This window comes from Lissotriton helveticus, chromosome 1_1, assembly GCF_964261635.1.
Source record: "Lissotriton helveticus chromosome 1_1, aLisHel1.1, whole genome shotgun sequence".
NCBI lineage: Eukaryota > Metazoa > Chordata > Amphibia > Caudata > Salamandridae > Lissotriton > Lissotriton helveticus.
Window position 1 is genome coordinate 406,031,569 of NC_136057.1, and position 21,676 is coordinate 406,053,244.

The 21,676-nt window shown below is 45.0% G+C and overlaps 1 protein-coding gene across 3 annotated transcripts in view; it reads left to right on the plus strand.

Annotated features, from left to right (window-relative positions):
* Positions 1-21,676, plus strand: part of CCDC91 (coiled-coil domain containing 91) — a 1,837,163-nt gene that overhangs the window by 647,435 nt on the left and 1,168,052 nt on the right. For all 3 annotated transcript variants that reach the window (XM_078673757.1, XM_078673758.1, XM_078673759.1), the window contains one exon: positions 10,423-10,527. In XM_078673757.1, the coding sequence (XP_078529883.1) occupies positions 10,423-10,527 (105 nt within the window). The remainder of the gene's footprint in view (positions 1-10,422; positions 10,528-21,676) is intronic.

Below are 21,676 nucleotides of genomic sequence, written 5' to 3' on the forward strand. Positions count from 1 at the left end.
AAATAGGAATTTCTACTGTCCGGTATGGAGCGTATGCAGCAGGAGCATCAGCAGTGGTGTAAGTGGGAAAAACACCAGTATTAGCATCTACCGCGGGAATTTTAACCCATGAGTAATACAACTCAAACGGGTACGCCGCGTCAGCTGAAACAAAAAAAAAACACAGCATGTCCCTCCGAGGTATTTCTGCAAATTATTCCGCACAGCCAAACGACTGTGTGCTGGGATATCAACCGCAGCCATATCGAAACCGTAATAGAGAAGTACTGTGCAATATTATAAGGCACTACTGGGTAGTAATTCAAACAGAAAACCGTTTTATATTATCCAGATTGAAGTAACCTAGGTAACTACAGGTAGGTTTTATCAGTCACTATTGTCAACTGGAAACAATAATGAGGGGGTCGTGGACTGATACAAGCACTACTCAAGTGTCTCACAATAAGATCACACTCGTTGGCGGCTATTGTTGCAAGGATTTCTGATCATACACAGAACTATGCACAGAGACCTAGTACATTAGTGAATTGTGTTGTACCAGAACTCACCTCAGTACCTAGAAAACCCCAACCAGCTAGCATCAGTGTCACTTTAGCTCCTCGTCCTATAGCAAAGTAACCAATGAATAGACAAACTAGAACATGCAGCTTAGGACCATCTCAGGAATGGTGGGAAGTGAGAACACTCTTTTGTTATACTCTCATACCAGTCCACAACAGAAGTAAAAAAGAGACACAGTAAGAATCAAATATTTATTTTAACGACGTGATCTCATGCACAGTATTTTAGTCAACATAAGCAGACATATGATTAAAAATAATATGGTCAGCATGGTTACAACTCCGTAAAATACAACAGGAAGAACCATATTACAATGATAGTGCAAACAGGTGATATAGCGCCTAGTTTAAACACCCTCCCTATAATGGAACTATATATTATAAGCTATAAAAGGTCTCTTAAGCTTGTTTTGGGGGATCCCATTACCTGTCCGCTCAGTAAGTGTAAATTACATCTGGATCGGCTAATCTCTCTGCATCGCTGGAATCTTCCAAGTGTGTGAAATCATGGCAAGTGTGCTATGATAAAGGCGACAGAATCTTGCTCGGCTCGCAGCTGCCAAAATGTTGTGTCTAGAATGTGTTACACGAACTCGCCGATAAACAGGCTCACATGTTATGATAACCTTCACGGCTCAGCACTCACTGTACAGACTGGGGCACGATGTATGTCTAGAGATGTCGAAAAACAAACCTTTTCTCATGTATAGACCTTCGTGAGAGCTAACTTGGCAAAAACAGCTAAGCAGTGTTGTGTGCAAAAGCAGCAAAAGGTAAAATGGCATGTAAACTGCTAATAAGCCATGCTAACTTAACATGCACGCAAAAGAGGCCCATAAACCACACTACACTATTAGTCAGCCTCTCTCTCTCTCTCTCTCTCTCTTAGTCAGTCTCTCTCTTTCTCTCTGTCAGTCTCTCTCTCAGTCAGTCTCTCTCCATCAGTCAGTCTCTCAGTCAGTCAGTGTCTCTCCCTCAGTCAGTCAGTCAGTCAGTCAATGACTCTCTCTCAATTAGTCTCTCTCAGCCAATCAGTCTCTCTCTGTCAGTCAGTCTCTGTCAGTCAGTATCTCTGTCAGTCAGTCAGTCAGTTTCTCAGTCAGTCAGTCTCTCAGTTAGTCAGTCTCTCTCTCTCCACTCTCTAGCTCAACTCTCTCTCTCCACTCTCTCTCTCTCTTTACTCTCTCTCACTCTCTCTCTCTGTCTCTCTGTCTCTCTCTCTCTCCTGTCACTCATAATATTGAGTTTACATTACCTGCAAGGTCCGTGGACCGCCAAGGAAGGTTACATTACCTACAAAGTCTGTGGGCCGCCAAAGAAGGCCTGCCGGGCAACAGGCGGCCCACGGGCCGTACTCAACGCCCCCGTTGTAACAGCGCATACCATTACTGCGCAAGTCGGAACGACGACTTGCGGAGGGGGCAGAAAGTGTTGGAGTTAAAATCCAACACCTTCCCTAATGTTGCACATGCTAAAGTTGGACTAGTAAATTACACAATTCCAACATCCAGCACCCCCACTCCGCAAGCCTTTGGTACGACTTGCGGGGTAATGGTATGCGTTGTTACAACGTGGTCGTTGTATCGACCGCGTTGTATTTTCCTGCGGGCGAAAAGCATACGGAAAAAAGAGGTATATTTGTTGTGAGCATTGAGAAGACCAGGTAGAATAGGGTCAAATTCAATATCAAGAGATTTTCAAGGACTACATGATGTGATGCATTGTGACATAATTGTGTTATTTCCAATTTAAAATATGTTTGAGCAACCTTTATAGAGGTTGCGTTTATCTAATTTTAAGATCAGCCAGAAAAAACATGTCCCTAAATTGAAAGTGGGTAGTTAAACATGTTATATTTATTTCTGCAAATAGATCATTTCAACAATATACAGAAATGTATTCTGAGGCATAATAATTGCAAAAGTAAACTATGGCCATGTATTACAAGGTCAAGCAAAGCTAGGTAAAATAGCATCTCATTTCTGGATGGTTTGATTTTGAAGTGGGCTATGAGGTCTTCTTCCTAATGTTACTGTGATGATAGTAGTGTAGAAGTTGAGCGTCATTTTGTTTATTTCTACATGTTTTATTCAAATTTAAGGCAAACTAATTGTTCTTAACTTTGTGACAGCAAAGTCCTGTGTAGGCAAAATGTGGGCAGAATTTTGATTACACTTGAGTAATCAGAGTCCTTTTGGTAATTCTGTGTTACTCTTTGACACAGAATTACTCATCCTGCTCGACCTTTCGGCTGCGTTCGACACGGTCTGCCACGGCACCCCGACAACCCGCCTCCGCCACGCCGGGATCCAAGGAAAGGCCCTGGAATGGATCACCTCCTTCCTCTCCGACAGAACCCAAAGAGTCCGTCTCCCGCCCTTCCTCGCAGAAGCCACCAAGATCATCTGCGGCGTACCTCAAGGCTCCTCGCTCAGCCCCAACCTCTTCAACGTCTACATGAGCCCCCTCGCAGCCATCGCACGCAAGCACAACCTCAACATCATCTCCTACGCCAACGATACCCAACTGATCCTCTCCCTCACCAACGACCCCACCTCCGCCAGAGCCAGCTTCCAGGACGGAATGAAAGACATCGCAGACTGGATGAAGCTCAGCCGCCTGAAACTGAACTCAGACAAGACGGAAGTCCTCATCCTCGGCCCATCCATCTCCGCCTGGGACGACTCCTGGTGGCCCCCTGCTCTGGGCCCCCCACCCAAGCCCACGGACCACACACGCAACCTGGGCTTCATCCTTGACTCCTCCCTCACGATGGCCAGGCAAGTTAACGCCGTTATCTCCTCCTGCTTCAACACACTCCGCATGCTACGTAAGATCTTCTGCTGGATCCCCACTGGAACAAGGAAAACGGTCACCCAGGCCCTCCTCACCAGCCGTCTGGACTACGGGAATGCCCTCTACGCTGGGACCACCGCCAAACTACAGAAAAGACTCCAGCACATCCAGAACGCCTCAGCACGACTCGTCTTGGACATCCCCCGACACAGCCACATCTCAGCCCACCTGAGGGACCTGTACTGGCTCCCCGTCAGCAAGAGGATCACGTTCAGACTCCTCACCCACGCACACAAGGCTCTCCACGACTTGGGCCACGAATACCTCAACAACCACCTCACGTTCTACACGCCAACCTGCCAGCTCCGCGCCGCCAGCCTCGCCCTCGCCAACGTCCCACGGATCCGCAGAACCACCACTGGAGGAAGATCCTTCACCTACCTGGCGGCCAAGACCTGGAACACCCTCCCCACCCACCTACGACTCACCCAGGACCATCTCTCCTTCAGGAAGCAACTCAAGACCTGGCTTTTCGAGCAGTAGCATCCCCCCCCTCAGCGCCATGAGACCCTAGCGGGTGAGTAGCACGCTTTACAAATACTCTTGATTGATTGATTGATTGAATTACTGACAGTAGAGGCTCCTCCGCTAAGGTAGAGGAGCAGCTCCACTGCGTTGCAGCAGAGAAGGAAAGAAAAAATTAATTGATGTTATCTTGATGTTATGATCATTTTATTTGCAACGGCAGCATGGGGGCGGGGCTGCTCTGCTCACAGTGCAGGGGAGGAGTGTTGGGCACACTGAAGTGCGCATGACGCTTTGGCCGGCCGTCTCGGGCCCACCAAACAGTCCTGCTCCCTTTACATGTTCTCCATCCAGGCTTCATTACAGCCTGGGTGGAGAACATGCCCAGGTCATGTCTGAGCGCTGAATTACGGGGCACAGACCAATCACAATGCTGCATTGAAGCATTGTGATTGGCTCAGTGATTCCTGGTCGGCGGACAGAGGAGAGACGATGTGGGAGAGAGCAGCGAGGAGGTAAGTGTATTTTTCTTTTTTTACACCCCATTGGGCCCTCACCCCCACCTCACCATCCCAGATCCTTGCCGGATGCCACTGATTACTTCTAATTTTGCAATCACTCTTGGTCGCTTAATTAAGACTAATTCGGGAGGGGGCTTTCTAGTGCAGGAGCAGCTGCTTGATATTCATGATATTCATGCTCTTCTGCTTTTAGCGCTGTTTCTTAGTGCAAAATGCATCATTGCATCCATTTTGGACACAAGTGTGCATTTGGTGCTAAGAAATAGTGCTTAATACAGAATTAATCCTCTTGTGTAATTCAAGTGTAATCTTGTGTAATTCTTAGGTAATTTCATACGATTATGCTACACGACATTACATGAGTTACGGCCACCCCAGTCCAATGGTATGGAAGTATGAATAGAATAGAAAGAATCACAATTTATGCACAGATCAGCATAGAAAAATTCATACGGAGGACTTTGCAATGTAGGAAGCATATACTATTAGAATAAAAGGACATCTAGATTGTGCTGCGACATAAGGCAGGTAATAGTGATAAAATTAACAAAATGCTCTTTTAATGTTTAGAGATTTCTTCTTTGCTAACTCCATCTTTATTCCTAATCTTTGAGTGCTTTAGAAAGTATTGCGATATTTTGAGTATAGGTGTAAGCTGGATGTTGTGTATTGAGCAACATATTCAATTTTTTATTAATTGATTGAATGCACACGTTGTTTTATGCGAATTCAGATAAAAGGGGAGGGCTGAGCAGTTTCTGTGTGGTGGCACAGATCAACTGGAGAGGATGGGTAGATACTCTGGAACTGGTTTGTTTATTTGAGGTTAGTTAAAGCATCTGCCCTGCCTTGCTTGGAAACATGACGATGAGTGGCTAAACAAGTGAATCGTGCAAAAAATAGCATTCAGCATGTGTATTGCAGAGTTAAGCAACAGTTTATTTGGGGGAAGGAGAGATTATGTGGTCGTTGATAACATATACTGGGTGATTTGTAGCTTCGATGTTTCACCAGTGACGGAATCCTTCGCTGATGGTTAATAGTACCATGTCATACACGGTGTAGTTCTCTTCGCTGGCATTCAGTTTATGTGAATGATCTGCTTTAGGAGATGAAACAAATTATCTATCATTATGGGTTGTGTTGGAAGACTCTTTTAGCACATACTAGACGGAATGAATATTGGAATAGCAAATAATAAGTCCTTAATAGGTCATTAATGGAATCAAATAGTTTGGAGCTCCGAGAAATAACCAGTCTCTTCTAGAGAGGTTTGATGAAGATCTTAAGAAACGGGAGTCCTTGGGTAAAAAGGACCAAAAGAAATTTGAGATCCCAGGAAACACTGGACTTCTTTTAAGTAGGGCAGTCTTGGATGCCTATGCCTAAAATGTTAGTGTGCAGGGAGGCAGCAATGTAGAGATGGTTCCTCATTTTGCAGGATATAGAAGGCACTCACTGATGATGGGGCTGTGGGATTGCCCAGCCTACTTGCAGTACCCGTTACATGTGAGGCACACACTGGAAATGTGCTATGCTTCCACTGGATTTTAGGCATCTATGGCAGTTGGTGAAGAGGCTGCAACGGTGAGGGGTGTGACACTTCTCTTATTGACTTGTGAGGCCAAACATTCTTTTCAACGTCTTGTCCTATTAACCAATACATCTGAAAGTTGTAGAGGATGTATAGCCTTATGAATTATCTATCTGAGCTTATCAGCTGACAGTATTGATATTCTGTTGGCTGCTGGGCAGTCATCAGTTAGGTCTAAGTTAATTCATTGCAGGCAACGTATTGGTATGTTAGACCTGTCAGCATTGAGGTGGTCTTCCCCCAACCTTTTGCCTTACCCCTGTTTTCGCTGAATTTGTTTTTGTTGACCTTATGACCCTGCACACTATACCACTGCTAAAGTGATTGTGCCCAGGCTTTAAACATTGTGAAATTGGCTTACACCCAATTGGCATGATTAATTTAGTTGCAAGCCCCTAGTAGAGCAGTACTACATGTACCCAGGGCCTGTAAATTAAATGTTACTAGTCAACCTTCAGCACTCATCATGTCACCCACTTAAGTAGCCCACCAAACATATCTCAGTCCTGCTTTTGCAGGATGTGTGTGCAGTTGTGAACTGTCATTTTGACCTGGTCAAATAAATCTCTCGCTAGGTCCAATCTTCCTTTTTAATACGGAGAAGTCACCCATCTGGTAGGCCCTAAACAGCCCATACAACAGGGTACAGTTGATTTAGAAAGTTGGACATTAATTTTTAACTTTTTCGTGTCCTGGTAGTGAAACACTCTTAAAATTGTTTTTCACTATTGCAATGCCTTACTCTCCCATTGGATGACATTGTTTTACCTCATTACATTTAATAAGTGATGACTTTCAATTGCGAGCATGTCGGAAAGTTGAGTATTGTCTCTAATGAATTGGAATTTAAAATTCTCCTTATTGGTAAAGTTGGATTTTAAGTCATAATTCTGACACAGCCTCTTTTAGAAAGTTGACATTTTCTTGTGCTAAACATTTTGTGCCTTGAGCCTGTATCCTGAGTAACATGACTAGATGTACCTGGCAGTTGGACTGTGTGTAATACTCGCTGCCAGTGAGATAAAGGAGTACTCGGTGTTGTCAGGATTGGTCATCTCTGTCAGGATGAGGGGAGGAGCTGCACCCACCACACTTACACATCACAAAGACTGTACCTCAGTACACTCCCAAAGGGTTTCACACTAGTCTTTTATGCCCCCCTCCACCTCACCCCCCACAAGCTGGGACCGGGGCAGGAAGGCAGGAAATTCCAGACACCTCTGTAGGGGAAAGACTCTTGAAGCATCTCCCACTTCTAAGTGGTCACCAGGTACAAGTAATGGAGCCTAAGACCTAACTCTTCAGTACCCTTCTGGACCTGTGGTGAAAGAAGGAGGACTGCTGTGCTGCTCAGCTGGAAGAAAGACTGCTCTACTGCCCTGCTACTCAGCTATCCTGCTGCCTGAGTGAAAAGGACTAGACTTGCACCTTGAACCCAGGGCCACCTTGAACCCAGGGCCACCAGAGTGACTCCAGGGGCTAGTTGGCTGGTCTCCTGATCACAGACTTAGGGACAGAAACCCTGCACCTGCACTCTGCCTGCTTTGAGTCCTAACCCCCCAAGTGGTGCCCCTCTCTCAAAGCTGGACTCTTGGAACTGGGGCCAAGGGTGCTCTGGGAGCCCAGCTGTGCTCTCAACAGAATTGACACAGCCCAACGCACACCTGACTCAGCTCTTCTTAGCACCTCATCGGAACAGATGCAGCGCGGGGCAGCGTCGACACAAGCCAGCATCACAGCCTGCTAGATCATCTAAACCGACGCTTTGCGACGCATCCTCGATGCAGACCTTGCTGCTTCTCATCGGAAACAACGCAGCGTAATGCAGCTTTGACTGAAGCCCGCATCGCAGCCCTGGCAGTTCATCGGAATTGCTGCTGCATAGCGCATTCCTCGATGTGGATCTCGCATCACTTTTCTGGATTGCGGCTGTATGGGGCAGCACTCCGCAACCAGGATTTAAAGTGCATTTCTCAGTGGGACTAGCTTGGTCACTGTATCTGGCCAGCGCTGCATTGTGATTGGCCTAAACATCTGACTTTGCCCCGGTCAAGTGGGACCAGATAACTGCAGTTGACGCTTTGTGCTTTTAAGCACTATTTTGATCTAATCTCTAAAAATTCATATCTCCGGTTCTAGTAATTAGATTTCTGTCATTTTGGTGTCAAATAATTTACTAGATTTTATTCGATTCCTTTACCTAGTGTATATTTTGTTTGTGTTGTGTTATCACTGTATAAAGTGCTTGATAAATACTCTCCATATTACCTCTAAGTTAAGCCTGACTGGTTTTGTGGCAAGCTGCCAGAGGGTTAAGCAGAGGTTAATTTGGGGATTGCTTGTGTTTCACCCTGACCATAATTGTAGTTGCTGCTTGAGAAGGGTTCCACGCCCCTCATCCAGTATTCTCACACTATGCAAAAGCATTGGATTAACTACTGGATGTGTTGTTCCCCGTGAACAGCAGTTACACAGGATTATAATGAGGTAATGCATCCACTGCAACTTTTCATCTTATTTACCTCTAGATTTGGAACCTGCAGAGGATGTATGACTTCACAAATCATCTGCCCGAGCTTGTCGTCTGACAGTGTTAATATACAATTATTTTAAAAAGTCATATATCCAGGACAAATTGGTGCTGCTAAAATATCAAAGAAAAATCACTGCACTGGATCACTTACAGACGATATAACCGAACTGATCTAACATTGATTTCTTGTGTGAGAAAGGATCTTGTCTCTTTCTCAGTGAGCTTGCCTTTCAAATCTTCCCTACTTCTGGCCCTTGGTGGGACTTCAGAGATGCTGGCAAGATCAGTGTTTGTGCAGGCAGGACTCATTAGTCTTGCAGAATTCTGTCTCCCACCACCTGGAGAAGACGTCTCACTGGAACCATGCTTTAATGGAGACTTCACATCGTTCCTGTGTGTTTGGTGAAAGATCCCAGAGACCTCAGCACTTGCATATCAATGTTGCTTTTGTCTCCCCCTAGCTGGCCTGTTCGGTATCTTTGTTGGAAGCACAGTACAGTAATACTGCAATTGTCACACTGCTTTTTGTTTGTGTTTTTAACTTCAGTGCTAGTTTAACTCGTCCATTGTCTTCACCTCCCCATGTGCACATGACTCCAGCACTTTTGTTTTATTTTTGTCACTGGTTTCTTGGAAGGTAGATAAGCTCTCTGTTGTAACCTAGTTTGTATTCCCCCTTAGCCTTGGGCAAGTAGTATCTACCAACTCTCCTGCGCGAGAGCACCCATTGTTTCCCTCCATCCCGATTGGTTCCCCAACATTCCACCCTACCCCTGTCCCCTCTCCAACCGCCCAACTGTGAGTAGATTGATCCGGCTATCTGACCTACGCACCGCCGGAGGTGTGGGGCTGTAGTAATAAACCCATGACTTACTTCTACTACTTGACTGAGGGTTTACTTATAACACTCTCCTCAGTTTCCAGCATTTCATGTTGTGCCATTTATCTTGTTGAATACACAAGAACGTATAATTAGAAATATGGGGTGCCTTTTTGAAAAGTTCAGGAAGCCTTTTCCATCTGCAATGAATTCATCGAAATTCGCATTCTGGGACCTCATCGTGCTCTATTACAACCTCTTGCACAAAACGTTTGAGCCTGTGGGCTTACTGTGGTGCCAGATTCCTCTGCTGGAAAGTCACCTTCCACTTGGCAGTAAAACATTCAAACTGCTCTAGGTGCCTTATAATCAGTAATTTAAAGACCACATTCTTCCTTGGCTGCTGCTTGAACCATAGATGTAGTTTCAAGACCAGAATCTCAACTAGAAGTGATTATGAATATTTAGGCATTTTGCTTTGCTGCTAATTCCTTAAATGTTATCTTGAGGTTGAATGTGCCCCACTTCTGTGAATCAATTCTAAGTGGGTGTATGGAAATGGTCTATAATGGTGACTCCTGTGCCTCAGGTACTAGCTAGTTCTGTTTGCATCTGTAAGAAGCAGTTGTTGGTTCTGCCACTGGGTGTCCTGGTCAGTGGTTGGAGAGCAGACAAATGTTTGGATAAGAATGACTGGAGCGAGTATAAAGTAAGCTGAGTTATATTTATAAAGGTTGCAATAGGGACGTAACGAATTATTAAGAAGTAAAAAGAAATAAGAGTAGATAGAACAGTTGTTTCTGTTTTATGAAATGCTGCTGCAAAATAAGCCTTTTAATTGATCTACTATCATCATCAAAAGTGGGAATGGAGATTTGATTTATTTCTTTTTTTAATCTTTACTATGATGCATTGTTTTAAGATGTTGTGTTTTCATGGGTTGTCTATGCTATGAACCCAATACAATTTTGATGATGATGATTAATCTACTAAACAGATGGACTTTTGGACTTTTGCAAACAGATTTGACCTCTCTACATATATTTGCAAACTTTTCTCCTAAATGTTCACAGGAATTAGAAGATATGATGAAGACGCACGGTTTACCAGGAACGGATTATTTGAAAGAAAAGAATGATGAAATAATTTCCCATCGAGATCGCTACAGACAACTACAGGTACCATTCATTTATAAATCATTTCTTTCTTACCAAACCTGGAAGATCCAAAACAGTTATAACCAGACAAGTATAAAACCAATTCCTTTTCACTGAAGAACATATTTTCTCTAATCAGCTAACCTGGATACGACATGTGAAAAGAAACAACAGTTGAAGTAGGAGCAGAACAAAACCAAACGTTTAATTGATCATATATATTCTCAGACCCAACTAGGGCTGGGATGAGAGATTTAATGCAAGAAATGTTAAGTAAAATAAGAACATTATAAGGAGCCTGAATTCAATGTGTCCCTACAATAATTTCTTTATGTTCTACACCAGGGTTCTCCAAAGTCGGTCCTGGAGGGCCGGATTCATGAAAGATGTACATTGGGGATATGCTAATAATCTGGCATGGATCCGACCCTCTAAGACTGACTTTGTAGAACCCTGTTTGACACAGATAAACTACATCTAAACTTCGAGGCTCCTTCAGAGATAACGTTCAGTAGTTTTTATCAAGGAGCATGCTATGTCTGGTTTTCACAAGAGGGTGCTGCATGCCAAAATCAAGCTTCTCCTAATGTTGGTAAATAATACAAAAATATGCTATGCTTCTGATGTCTAGAGTTGTGCTTCAGTTTGACACCCCTACCTCATGATTGGTGCCTCATGTTCACATTCTTGGACTCTTAACCATTTTTGTGCCAGATTTGTATTAACCTTGTAATTCGATCCAACAGAAGCAATGCTAGTACCCATGTGTCCTTGAACAGACTGATGACCATGTAAAGGACATTTATGCTGGTCATCAGCACACCCAAAAAATAGGGAATGGCCAATAGAGGGAAATAGAAAGATTGATTATATTCACTCTGCCCGCCCTTTAAATCAATCAATCAATCATAGCATTTGTAAAGTGCACTACATACCCGTGAGGGTCTCTAGGCGCTGGGGTGGGGAGGACGCTTTTACTGTTCAAAGAGCCAGGTCTTGAGGAGTTTCCGGAAGGTTAGGAGGTCTTCGGTCCGTCGTAGGCGGATGGGGAGGGTGTTCCACGTCTTGGCGGCGAGGTCGGAGAATGATCTGCCACCGGCGGTCACTCTATGGATGCGGGGGACAGTGGCGAGGGCACGGTCTGCCGAGCGGGGCTGGCGGGATGGGGTGTAGAAGCTGCGTCGGCTGTTGAGGTACGCTGGTCCGGTGTTGTGGAGTGCGTGGGTGAGGAGCTTGAAGGTCATCCTCTTGTTGATGGGGAGCCAGGGCAGGTCTCTCAGGTGTGGTGTGATGTGGCTGCGGTGCGGGATGTGGAGGATCAGGCTTGCGGAGGCGTTCTGGATGCGTTGGAGCCGTTTCAGGAGTTTGGCCGGGGCGAATGCGGGCCTCTCTGTTGGACTCAGCCTGTGCTGCAGAAGTGGTTCCATCTACAAGAAATAACTCTGTTTTTATGTCATTTGAATTAGAGTTTACTATTTCTAATACCATATGATATAATTTCTGACCATTTAAGCAGATGAACGAAATAACCGGAACTATAATACATGTTCCTATACAGGTAACTGACTTTAGTGAATTAAAAATCAAGTTTTTAATCTGAATGATTCTCAATGTATGGAGGTCATCGATTGCATCATAATGAATGCTCATTAGTTTTGTGCTTTCCTCCTTACAAAATACTTCAGTTTCCTCAACACTGTCAATACCCTAATACATTATGTGATTCAAAGTAATATAAGCAAAGTCTGTATACGTTGAAGTCCTTTTGTGAAACAAGTGCAGTTTTGTTTTTAATCTTTGGAAGGATGACATCAGTACTAATGTGTAAACCAAAGTCTAAATATTTGTTCTTAAAGGTTTTCTAAAATACTTCTTTAAATTCAGTAACTCTTTGATAACTCCAGATAAAAGCACAATATGTTCCAATCTCCTGGCAACAAAGTTTCAGCTCCAGCAGCTTAGGGCCTGATTTATAGTTCGGCGGATGGGTTACTCCATCACAAACATGACATATCTTGTCTACAATATTGAAAGCGTCATTGGATACATAATGCGCTTGTAACATGGTGGATTGGCTATCCGTCACATTTGTGATGGAGTAGCTCATTCACCAAACTCTAAATCAGGCCTTAAGTATCTCTCATTGCCTTGCACAGAATTCATTCTCTGAAATATGAAGAAGTTCTATTCTATGGATCTAAATAACTGTCACCATTACAAGTCCAAACAGGGGCAATACCCAGGATGCAGCCTATAGTACATACACCAGATACCCTCGGGTACAACGTTTATGCACTCAAACAAACAACTGAACGGTGCTGGAGGTAGTTTTTGTCCAATAAAAAGGAATTCTATACATTTCAAAATGTATTACTCCTCATATCCATAAAACAGTTTGTTTTACATTCTTGAAGTTTGTCCAACATGTGACATTTCACAATATACAGCCACTTCCTCAAGGCTAAGAATTACTTCACGATGTATGATAAATTAGCATGCACGTTCCTGGACTGCCCTCTGTTTATCAAAAATGGTAGTCAGAACCATAACCTGTAGTGCAGTGTGTCTGTGCAAGGAAATACTTTAAAAAACATAATTGCATGTCTGCTGTGAGTTCCCATGGTGCAAGTGTCACTATCATGAAACCTTACATCAAGCAGCACACATACTCTGCATGTATCTTTCACCTTTGCAATTGAAGACCCGAGCACCTTCGAAGTTCAGAGTATCGCTTCTCCTTTCTCGCATTGCATATAATGAGCCTAGTCTGTGAATCATGACAATCAGTTTTTCCTGTCAGAAGATTGTCTTACGGCAGGTGCTAGATCTGGCATTTTCAGGGTGGTCTCCCTCCTGCTTTTTACCTTTTACCTGCTGTTTTTGCTGATTCATTTTGTTAGCCTTGGAACTCTGAGCACTTTACCTCTGCTAACTAGTGCTAAAGTACATGTGCTTCTCCCCTGAACATGATGACATTGGTGTATACCTGATTGGCATATTTGTTGTACTGGTAAGTCCCTTATAAAGGGATATACCATATACCGAGGGCCTGTTCTTCAAATGCTATCAATGGGCTGCAGCACTGATTGTGCCACCTACAGAAGTAACCTTTCAAATCTGTCTGAGGCCTGCCACTGCAGTGCCTGTGGGTGTAGTTTACTGCCACTTCTACTTTGCATTTACAACTACTAGCCAAGCCTTAAACTCCCCTTTTATTACATATATTTCACCCCTAAGGTAGGCCCTAAGTAAAGCTAAGGGAAGGATGCTATGTAAGTAAAAGGTAGAACATATACCTTTCTGTTTAGCATGCCCTGGTAGTGACAAACAGCCTATTTAGTTTTAACTACTGTGAGGCCTACTTCTCCCATCGCTAGCATTGGGAATTTATTAATACACTTTTAAGCTGTAATTCCTGAACAGAGGGAAGTAGCTTTTTCATGTTTCATATGTTTGGAATGGTAATGATAAAGCCTCCTATCTGGGGAAGTTGGATTTACCATACGTTTTTAGAAATGCCACTTTTATAAAGTGTTCGTTTATCTGAGGTTACTGCTCTGTGTGCCTGACAGCCTGTGTCCAATACACGTCTTGGGTGGGTGACAGCTATACTTTGTGCATTCCCTCTAGATAACCACAACACAGGAAGGATCGGTGTGTCTGAGTACCTATCTACATACATATGCATTCTGATGACCTGGCCTAGGTAGCATGGGAGGGAGGAGCTAACACTTCACTTAGGCTATGTCCTGTCCCCACACAAAGGACTGACTACCACCCACAGCCTGGCAGACAGGACTGGGTTGAAAGAGATGCTTGTGCACTTCAGAGAGAGGCTCTGAAGTCACCCCCACATCAAAGGCACTTTAGGGTAAAAGTACTGGGTCTCTGACCCCTAAAATCAGACGCTTCTGGATCTTGAACTGAACCTCTTTCATAAGGACTGCTGTGCTGCTTAAAGGACCCATCTTTGGACGGTAGACTTGGAATGCCTGCTCTCTGACTCTGCTGCTGAAGAGCTGGGTTCTGCATGCTGTAAAGCTCACGCCGTTTATGTAGACTTACTGAATTTCTCCTCTTAACAGAGCTGGGCTGTGGCGTGATTGTGTGACTTTGTTAAAGTTTTCAGGTTAATTGCAGTTCCAGACGGGCGCTGCGATTAACCTGAAATCTTTAACAAAGACCTACATTCACCCCGCAGCCCAGCTCTGCTAAGAAAAAAAATGCAGCAACTCTACAAACATGGCGTGAAAAGCACCCAGTCGTGTTTGTAAACTTGCTGAATTTCTCTTCTAATTTGAGTGCAGTTGTGGTGTGATTTACACTTTTCTTGGCATAGTTTGCCACCGACTTGTATTTTCCTGTTTCTGTCATTGTATACAGATATGTGATACAACAAGTAACATCATACCCAGGGCTTTAAGTGGGATGAAAAAACTGGGGGTTCTCTCATAGGGCGTGGCCAGTGTAATCAAGGGTGTGACTTTAAGACACATAAGCAAAAAATTTGTACTTAGCATAGTGTACCGCCCAACTTGTATTTTGCTGTTTCTGTTGTTGCATCCAGATATATGATACAAGTAGTGACATCATACTTACAAGTCAGGACTATAGGCTTTGTCAATGGTTGTTAGTTGCATAAGATAAATAAGCAGCAACTATGGCTTGTATGTAATTTTGAAAAAGCTTGTACTTAAAGCCCTGGTGACACCACAGCAATGTTGCTGCGCCTGAGTTTCAAAAAGAGAAGGGAAATCCAGAGAGAAATTGACCCTCTTTAAAGGATTTCTATTCCCCTACAAGGCTCACCTGGCATGATGTATGCCCTAACTTCTCTACAAGTGAGAAGTGAGCTGTGTGATCACTTGCACTTCGATGTGCCTACTGTCACTGCAGTCTGGAAAAAAATGGACCGCCTGTGCCAGGGCACAAAACAGAGCCCGATAAAGACCAGTTTGAAGGCTCCCTTTAAAAAACTGCTGGTGCTCAGCACTGGTGAGACCTGGCCCACTTAAAGCCCTGATCATACCTACTATTGACTTTGTAAGTGGTTGCTAGTGGCATAAGATAAATGTGCAGCAACAATGGCTTGTATAAATTAAATCCATCTGAATTTGAAAATAGAGAAACTCTCCGGCCATCTTTCTAGTTGTGATGAGGCTGCCAATGACAGACTTGCTTGAGTGTCTATTATGGTCACGATGGTAGTACAGTTTTAACAACCCCTTTAGACAAAATGTGACATTTTAACAAGAAGCAGTCTGACTTTTAAGGAGAGTCCCTTTTTTGTATTTGCATATTTTAGGGCGAAAGGGGGTATTCTTCTGTACAAAACTCAGCTCTGAAGTTCATCAGGTTAAGCAGACTGTCTTGTGATAGGTGCTTGCCATACATCTAGTAGTGCAACTTCTGTACTGTGGTTAGGACAGAAAAGTGACCAATGGGAATTCAACAGTTGCCTTGCTTCTAAATATTGTACAAATTGTAGGGTGATTATTCTTTCCAGGTTTACTGGGGTCAGAGAAAGGAAGAAACTGGAAATGTATGTGGTATTTCTCTATTTTGTTAATGTAGGTGCTGATTATGGCAAGTTTGAAGAATGGACTAGATGAACCTTGACCCAGTGAGACACTGATGATGGTAACAGTAGTCTCGAGCAGTGGAGGATCAGAGTCTTTTTTTAGGGTCTTAATTATTGTTCTATTATTGTCTTGAGAAACTGACATCTAGAAAGTGTGTTTTTTATGCATGATGAGCTGTGACCTGAGCATTCTACGGGACTAGGTGATGTACCAGTTCAGTGATGGTGCAGGTTTTCACAGTTCTCTTGTCAGCATTGTAATGTTGGTCTAAGTTTTTATTTTTTTCAATAATTTAAAAGTTGCTAAGCAGTTCAGTGATCACTTTTCTCACCTATGAAAGCCTCTAAGCGCACTTCCCACTCTAAGTCATCACATTTCACTTCATCTGAAAGTTTTCTTGTAAATTGTAGCTCCAGACGGGCACTGCGATTAACCTGAAAACTTTAACAAAGGCACACAATTACCCTGCAGCTGCGCTCTATTAAGAAAAGAAATGCAGCAACTCTACAAACATGGCGTGTAAAGCACATGCCGCGTATTAGACTTGCTGTATTTTTCTTCTTAATAGAGCTGGGCTGTAGGGTGATTGTGTGACTTTTTAAATGTTTCTGTGCTTGGCATAGTGTTCCCTCGACTTGTATTTTCTTGTTTCTGTCATTGCATCCAGATATAAGATACATCAAGTAACATCGTACCTACAACAAGTCGGACTATTGGCTTTGTCAGTGGTTGTTAGTTGCATAAGATAAATAAGCAGCAACTATGGCTTGTATATACTATTGAAAGAGCTTCCACTTAAAGCCCTGGTGACACCGTGACAATGTTGCTGCCCCTGAGTTTCAAAAAGAGAAGGGAAGCAAGTGTTAGTGAAGAGAATACTCCCGACAAATCATTTACACACTTGCAGCTGCCATTTGCTCAGACCTGCATCTTGGCAAGATAAAAAATCTTGGCTAGGCCTAACCAGCCTTCCACTACACTCCATGCCACTCCGTGCTAAAACACGTGACTCCACTCTATCACACTCCGCTCCACTCTGTGACCGGCCCCTCCATGTCACTCCATTCTATAACATGCCATGCCACTCCACTTTACAACATGCCACTTCACTCTACACTCTCCACCACACCCTGCCACTCCACTCTACACCCCTCTATGCCCCTCCATGTCTATGCCACTCTACTCTACTCTACAACATGCCACTCCACTCTACAAGACATCACTACACTCTACAACACGTCACTACACTCTGTAACATGCCATTTCACTCAAACAAACTCCACTAGATGAAACTACAGTTCACTCTAACCGGCAACTCCACTCTACAACACTCAACTCCACTCTATGCCCCTCCACTCTATGCTGGTCTACTGCACTCTGATGCGCCACTCCGCTCTGATATGCCACTCCACTCTGATATGCCACTCCACTCTGACACACAACTCCAATCTACGACGTGGTATTCTACAACATTGTGCAACCCTCTACTCTACTCCACTGTGCAATACTCTATAAAACTCTACTCTACTCCACTCTGACAAGCCACTCCATGACACTCCACTCTACTAGAACACTCCACATCTCTCCACTCAATGACGGGCCACTTCACCCTACGATGGGCCTCTCCACCCTACGACGGGCCACTCCACCCTACGATGGGCCACTCCAGCCTACGACGGGCCACTCCACCCTACAACTAGCCACTCCACCCTTATGGCAGACCACTCCACCCTTACGGTGGGCCACTCCACTCTTACGATTGGCCACTCCACCCTTACGACGGGCCACCTCACCCTTTCGACAGGCCACTCCACCTTATGATGGGCCATTCCACCCTACGATGTGCCATTCCACCATATGACGGGCCACTCCACCCTACGACAGACCATTCCACCCTACGACGGGCCACTCTACCCTTGCGATAGGCCACCTCACCCTTTCGACAGGCCACTCCACTCTATGACAGGTCACTCCACTCTACGACGGGCCATTCCACCCTACGAATGGCCATTCCACCCTGCAATGGGCCATTCCACCCTACAATGAGCCATTCCACCCTACGACTGGCCACTCCACCCTAAGACTGGCCACTCCACCCTACGACAGGCCATTCTACCCTACAACAGGCCATTCTACCCTACGATGGGCCATTCCACCCTACGATGGGCCACTCCATCCTATGACGGGCCACTCCACCCTACGACAGGCCATTCTACCCTACAACAGGCCATTCTACCCTATGACGGGCCATTCCACCCTACGATGGGCCACTCCACCCTACGATGGGCCACTCCACCCTATGACGGGCCACTCCACCCTACGACGGGCCACTCCACCCTACGACGGGCCACTCCACCCTACGACGGGCCTCTCCACCCTACGACGGGCCGCTCCATCCTACGATGGGCCACTCCACCATACGACGGGCCACTCCACCCTACGACAGGCCACTCCACTCTATGATAGGCCACTCTGACAAGCCACTCTACGTCACACTTTGCCCCTCCACTTTATGCCCCTCCACTCTGCACCACTCCACTGCGATGCCCACTCCACTATGGCATGTCACTCCGCTCTAACATGCCACTCTATGATATGCCACTCCTCTTTAAGACACTCCACTCTACAACATTCTCCACCCCTCTACCCCATGCCACACGACGACTCTACTGTACGACACTCTATAAAATGCCACTCTACTCCACTCCTCTCTACTATACCACTCCACTTCTTGGCACTCCACTCTACTGTACAACTCTTCACTCTACTGTACAACACTTCACTCCATGCCACTCCACCACGGGCCACTCCACTCAACCATGGGCCACTCCAGTCCACACTGGGTGACTCCACTCCACCATGGGCCATTCCACCCTACGACGGGCCACTCCATGGCAGGCCACTCCACTCTATGACAGGCCACTTCACCTTGACATGCCACTTCACTCAATCACATGCCACTCCACTCCACTCCACTCTACGACATGTCACTACACTCTACGCCACTCCACTGTGCAACACTCTACTCCACCCCACCTTATGCCCCTCCACTCTACACTACTCCACGCATATACACATAATATCAACAGCTACATTTTTTTAAAGGAGGGGAATTATTAGCCTAAATACAATTTGGGCTAATAATGTAGTATAATACTACCACAATGAGGAAAGAAAATAAACTAGTCTGCAGCAATGAAGTTTAACAAGTATTAGAAAGGCATTTGAAACACATATTTCTGGTCACATGACAATAAAAACGAATAGAAAGCTAGATAAGAAATACAATTAAAAAATAAAGCATAAAGTGATTGGTTATTAAGACAAAGTGAGCTATAAACACCACAAAATAGTACAAAATAACACCAACAATCATAGCAACCGATGCTGCACTCTATGGCAGGCTACTCTACTCTACAACATGCCACTCCTCTCTACGTAATACCACCCTACTTTACACAACTGTAGGCCCTTCCACTTTATGCTACTCTACTCCACTCTACAATACGCCACATCACTCTACTCCACTACACTCTACGACCTGCCCCTCCACTCTACAATATGCCACTCCACTCTGTGACACGCCATTCCACTCCCCTCTACGACACTTTACTCCACTCCAAGACACTCCACTCTACTCTGTGCCCTTCTACTTTACACCACTCTCCTCCACTGTACGCCACTCTATAACATGCCACTTTACTTCACTCCACAACATGCCACTCTGCTCTGACTCGCAATGTCACACCACTCTACAACACACCACTCCACTGTGACACTCCAGTCCACTATACAACACTCCACACCACCCCACTCTACAATAGGCTACCCTACAACATGCCACTATACATCACTTCATTCCTTTCCACAACACTTCACACCACCTTATCCCCCTCAACTCTACACCACTCCACTCAGGCATGCCACTCCACTCCACTCTATGACACGCCAATCCACTCTAGGACACAGCACTCTACTGCACGTGACACAACTCTACAACACTCTACTCCCCTCCACTCTATGCCCCTCCAAACTACGACACTCTACAACACTCCGCTCTACGACACTCCGCTCTACAACACACCAATCCAGTCTGTGACACGACACTCTAAACCATGACATGACATGCCACTTGACTCTGCAGCACGCCACTTGACTCTGCAGCACGCCACTTGACTCTACAACACGCCACTTGACTCTACAAAAAGTGTCTACACTGTACAACACTCTACTCCACTCCCCTCACACTACAACACTCTACAACAGTCCACTTCACTCTACGACACTCCACTCTATGCGATACCACTGCAGTCTATAATACAATGTGCCACTCCACTCTGACACACCACTGCACTGTGCAAGATGCCACTCCGCTCTTCGCCACTCGCTTTATGTCCCTCCACTTGAAGACACTACAAAATGCCACTCTGAAACACCACTCCACTCTGACATGTCACTCTACTGCACAACACTCCACTGTACAATGCGCCACTCCACTCTATAAAAGACCACTCCACTCTGTGCTACTCCACTCTACAACACTTTACCCCACTGTGTGCTCCTCCACTGTATGCCCCTCCACTGCACTCTACGTCACCCACTACACTCTACACCACTTTACTGCACTGTACGTCACCCACTACACTCTATGACACGTCACTTCACTCTACAACATGCCACCCCTCTATGACACTCCATGCCACTCCAATCTACAAGACACCACTTCACTCTATGAAATGCCACTCCACTCTACAAAACTCCACGCCACTCTACCCCATGCCACTCCACTCTACAACATGTTATACAGTTATACAACCGTATAACATGTGGCTCCACTCTTCGCCACTCCACTCTACAACACTCTACTCCACTCTGTGCCCTTCCACTCTACGCTACTCCACTGCACTCTAAGGCACACCACTCTACTCTACGACACTCCACTCCACTGCACTCTGACATGCCACTCCACGACATGCCACTTCACTCTACGACACGCCACTCCACTCTGACACTCCACTCCACTCTATGACACTACAATCTATGACTCTCCACTCCACAATGCACCACTCTTCTCTACGACTCTCCACTGCACTCAAAGGCATGATATGTGTCAGAATACTTCAAATATTTATATTTTATTCAGTCTCGCTTGCTTAGTCGCATACCATGGAGTCATCATTTAGTGTGAGAGCAACGACTTTTGGTGCTCATATGTTTCAGTCCGGTGGGAGGGCACTGTGGCATGATAAGGTGAACGAAGGGGAGATTATCTGTGTGAACTTCCATCACACGGCTGGAAACGTACATGATTATATCAGTGGCTCTGAAAAAGTTCCTCTGTAGTATCCTTGCCTTCCTTCACCAGGCACATGTCGAGAGAATAATATTAAAATCATTGTGTCATAAATGTTTTAGAGATTGAATGAATGAATGGGGGAAATATAGAGCGCATAGTTACCCGGAAGCATCCCAGCGCTAAACCAAAACAGAGAGACCGGTGCAGGAGCCAGAAAAAAGAAAGAGGAGTTAAGGGAAAAGATGGGTTTTGAGGAGTTTACGGAATCGTAGATGGCAGGGTTCCGCCCGTA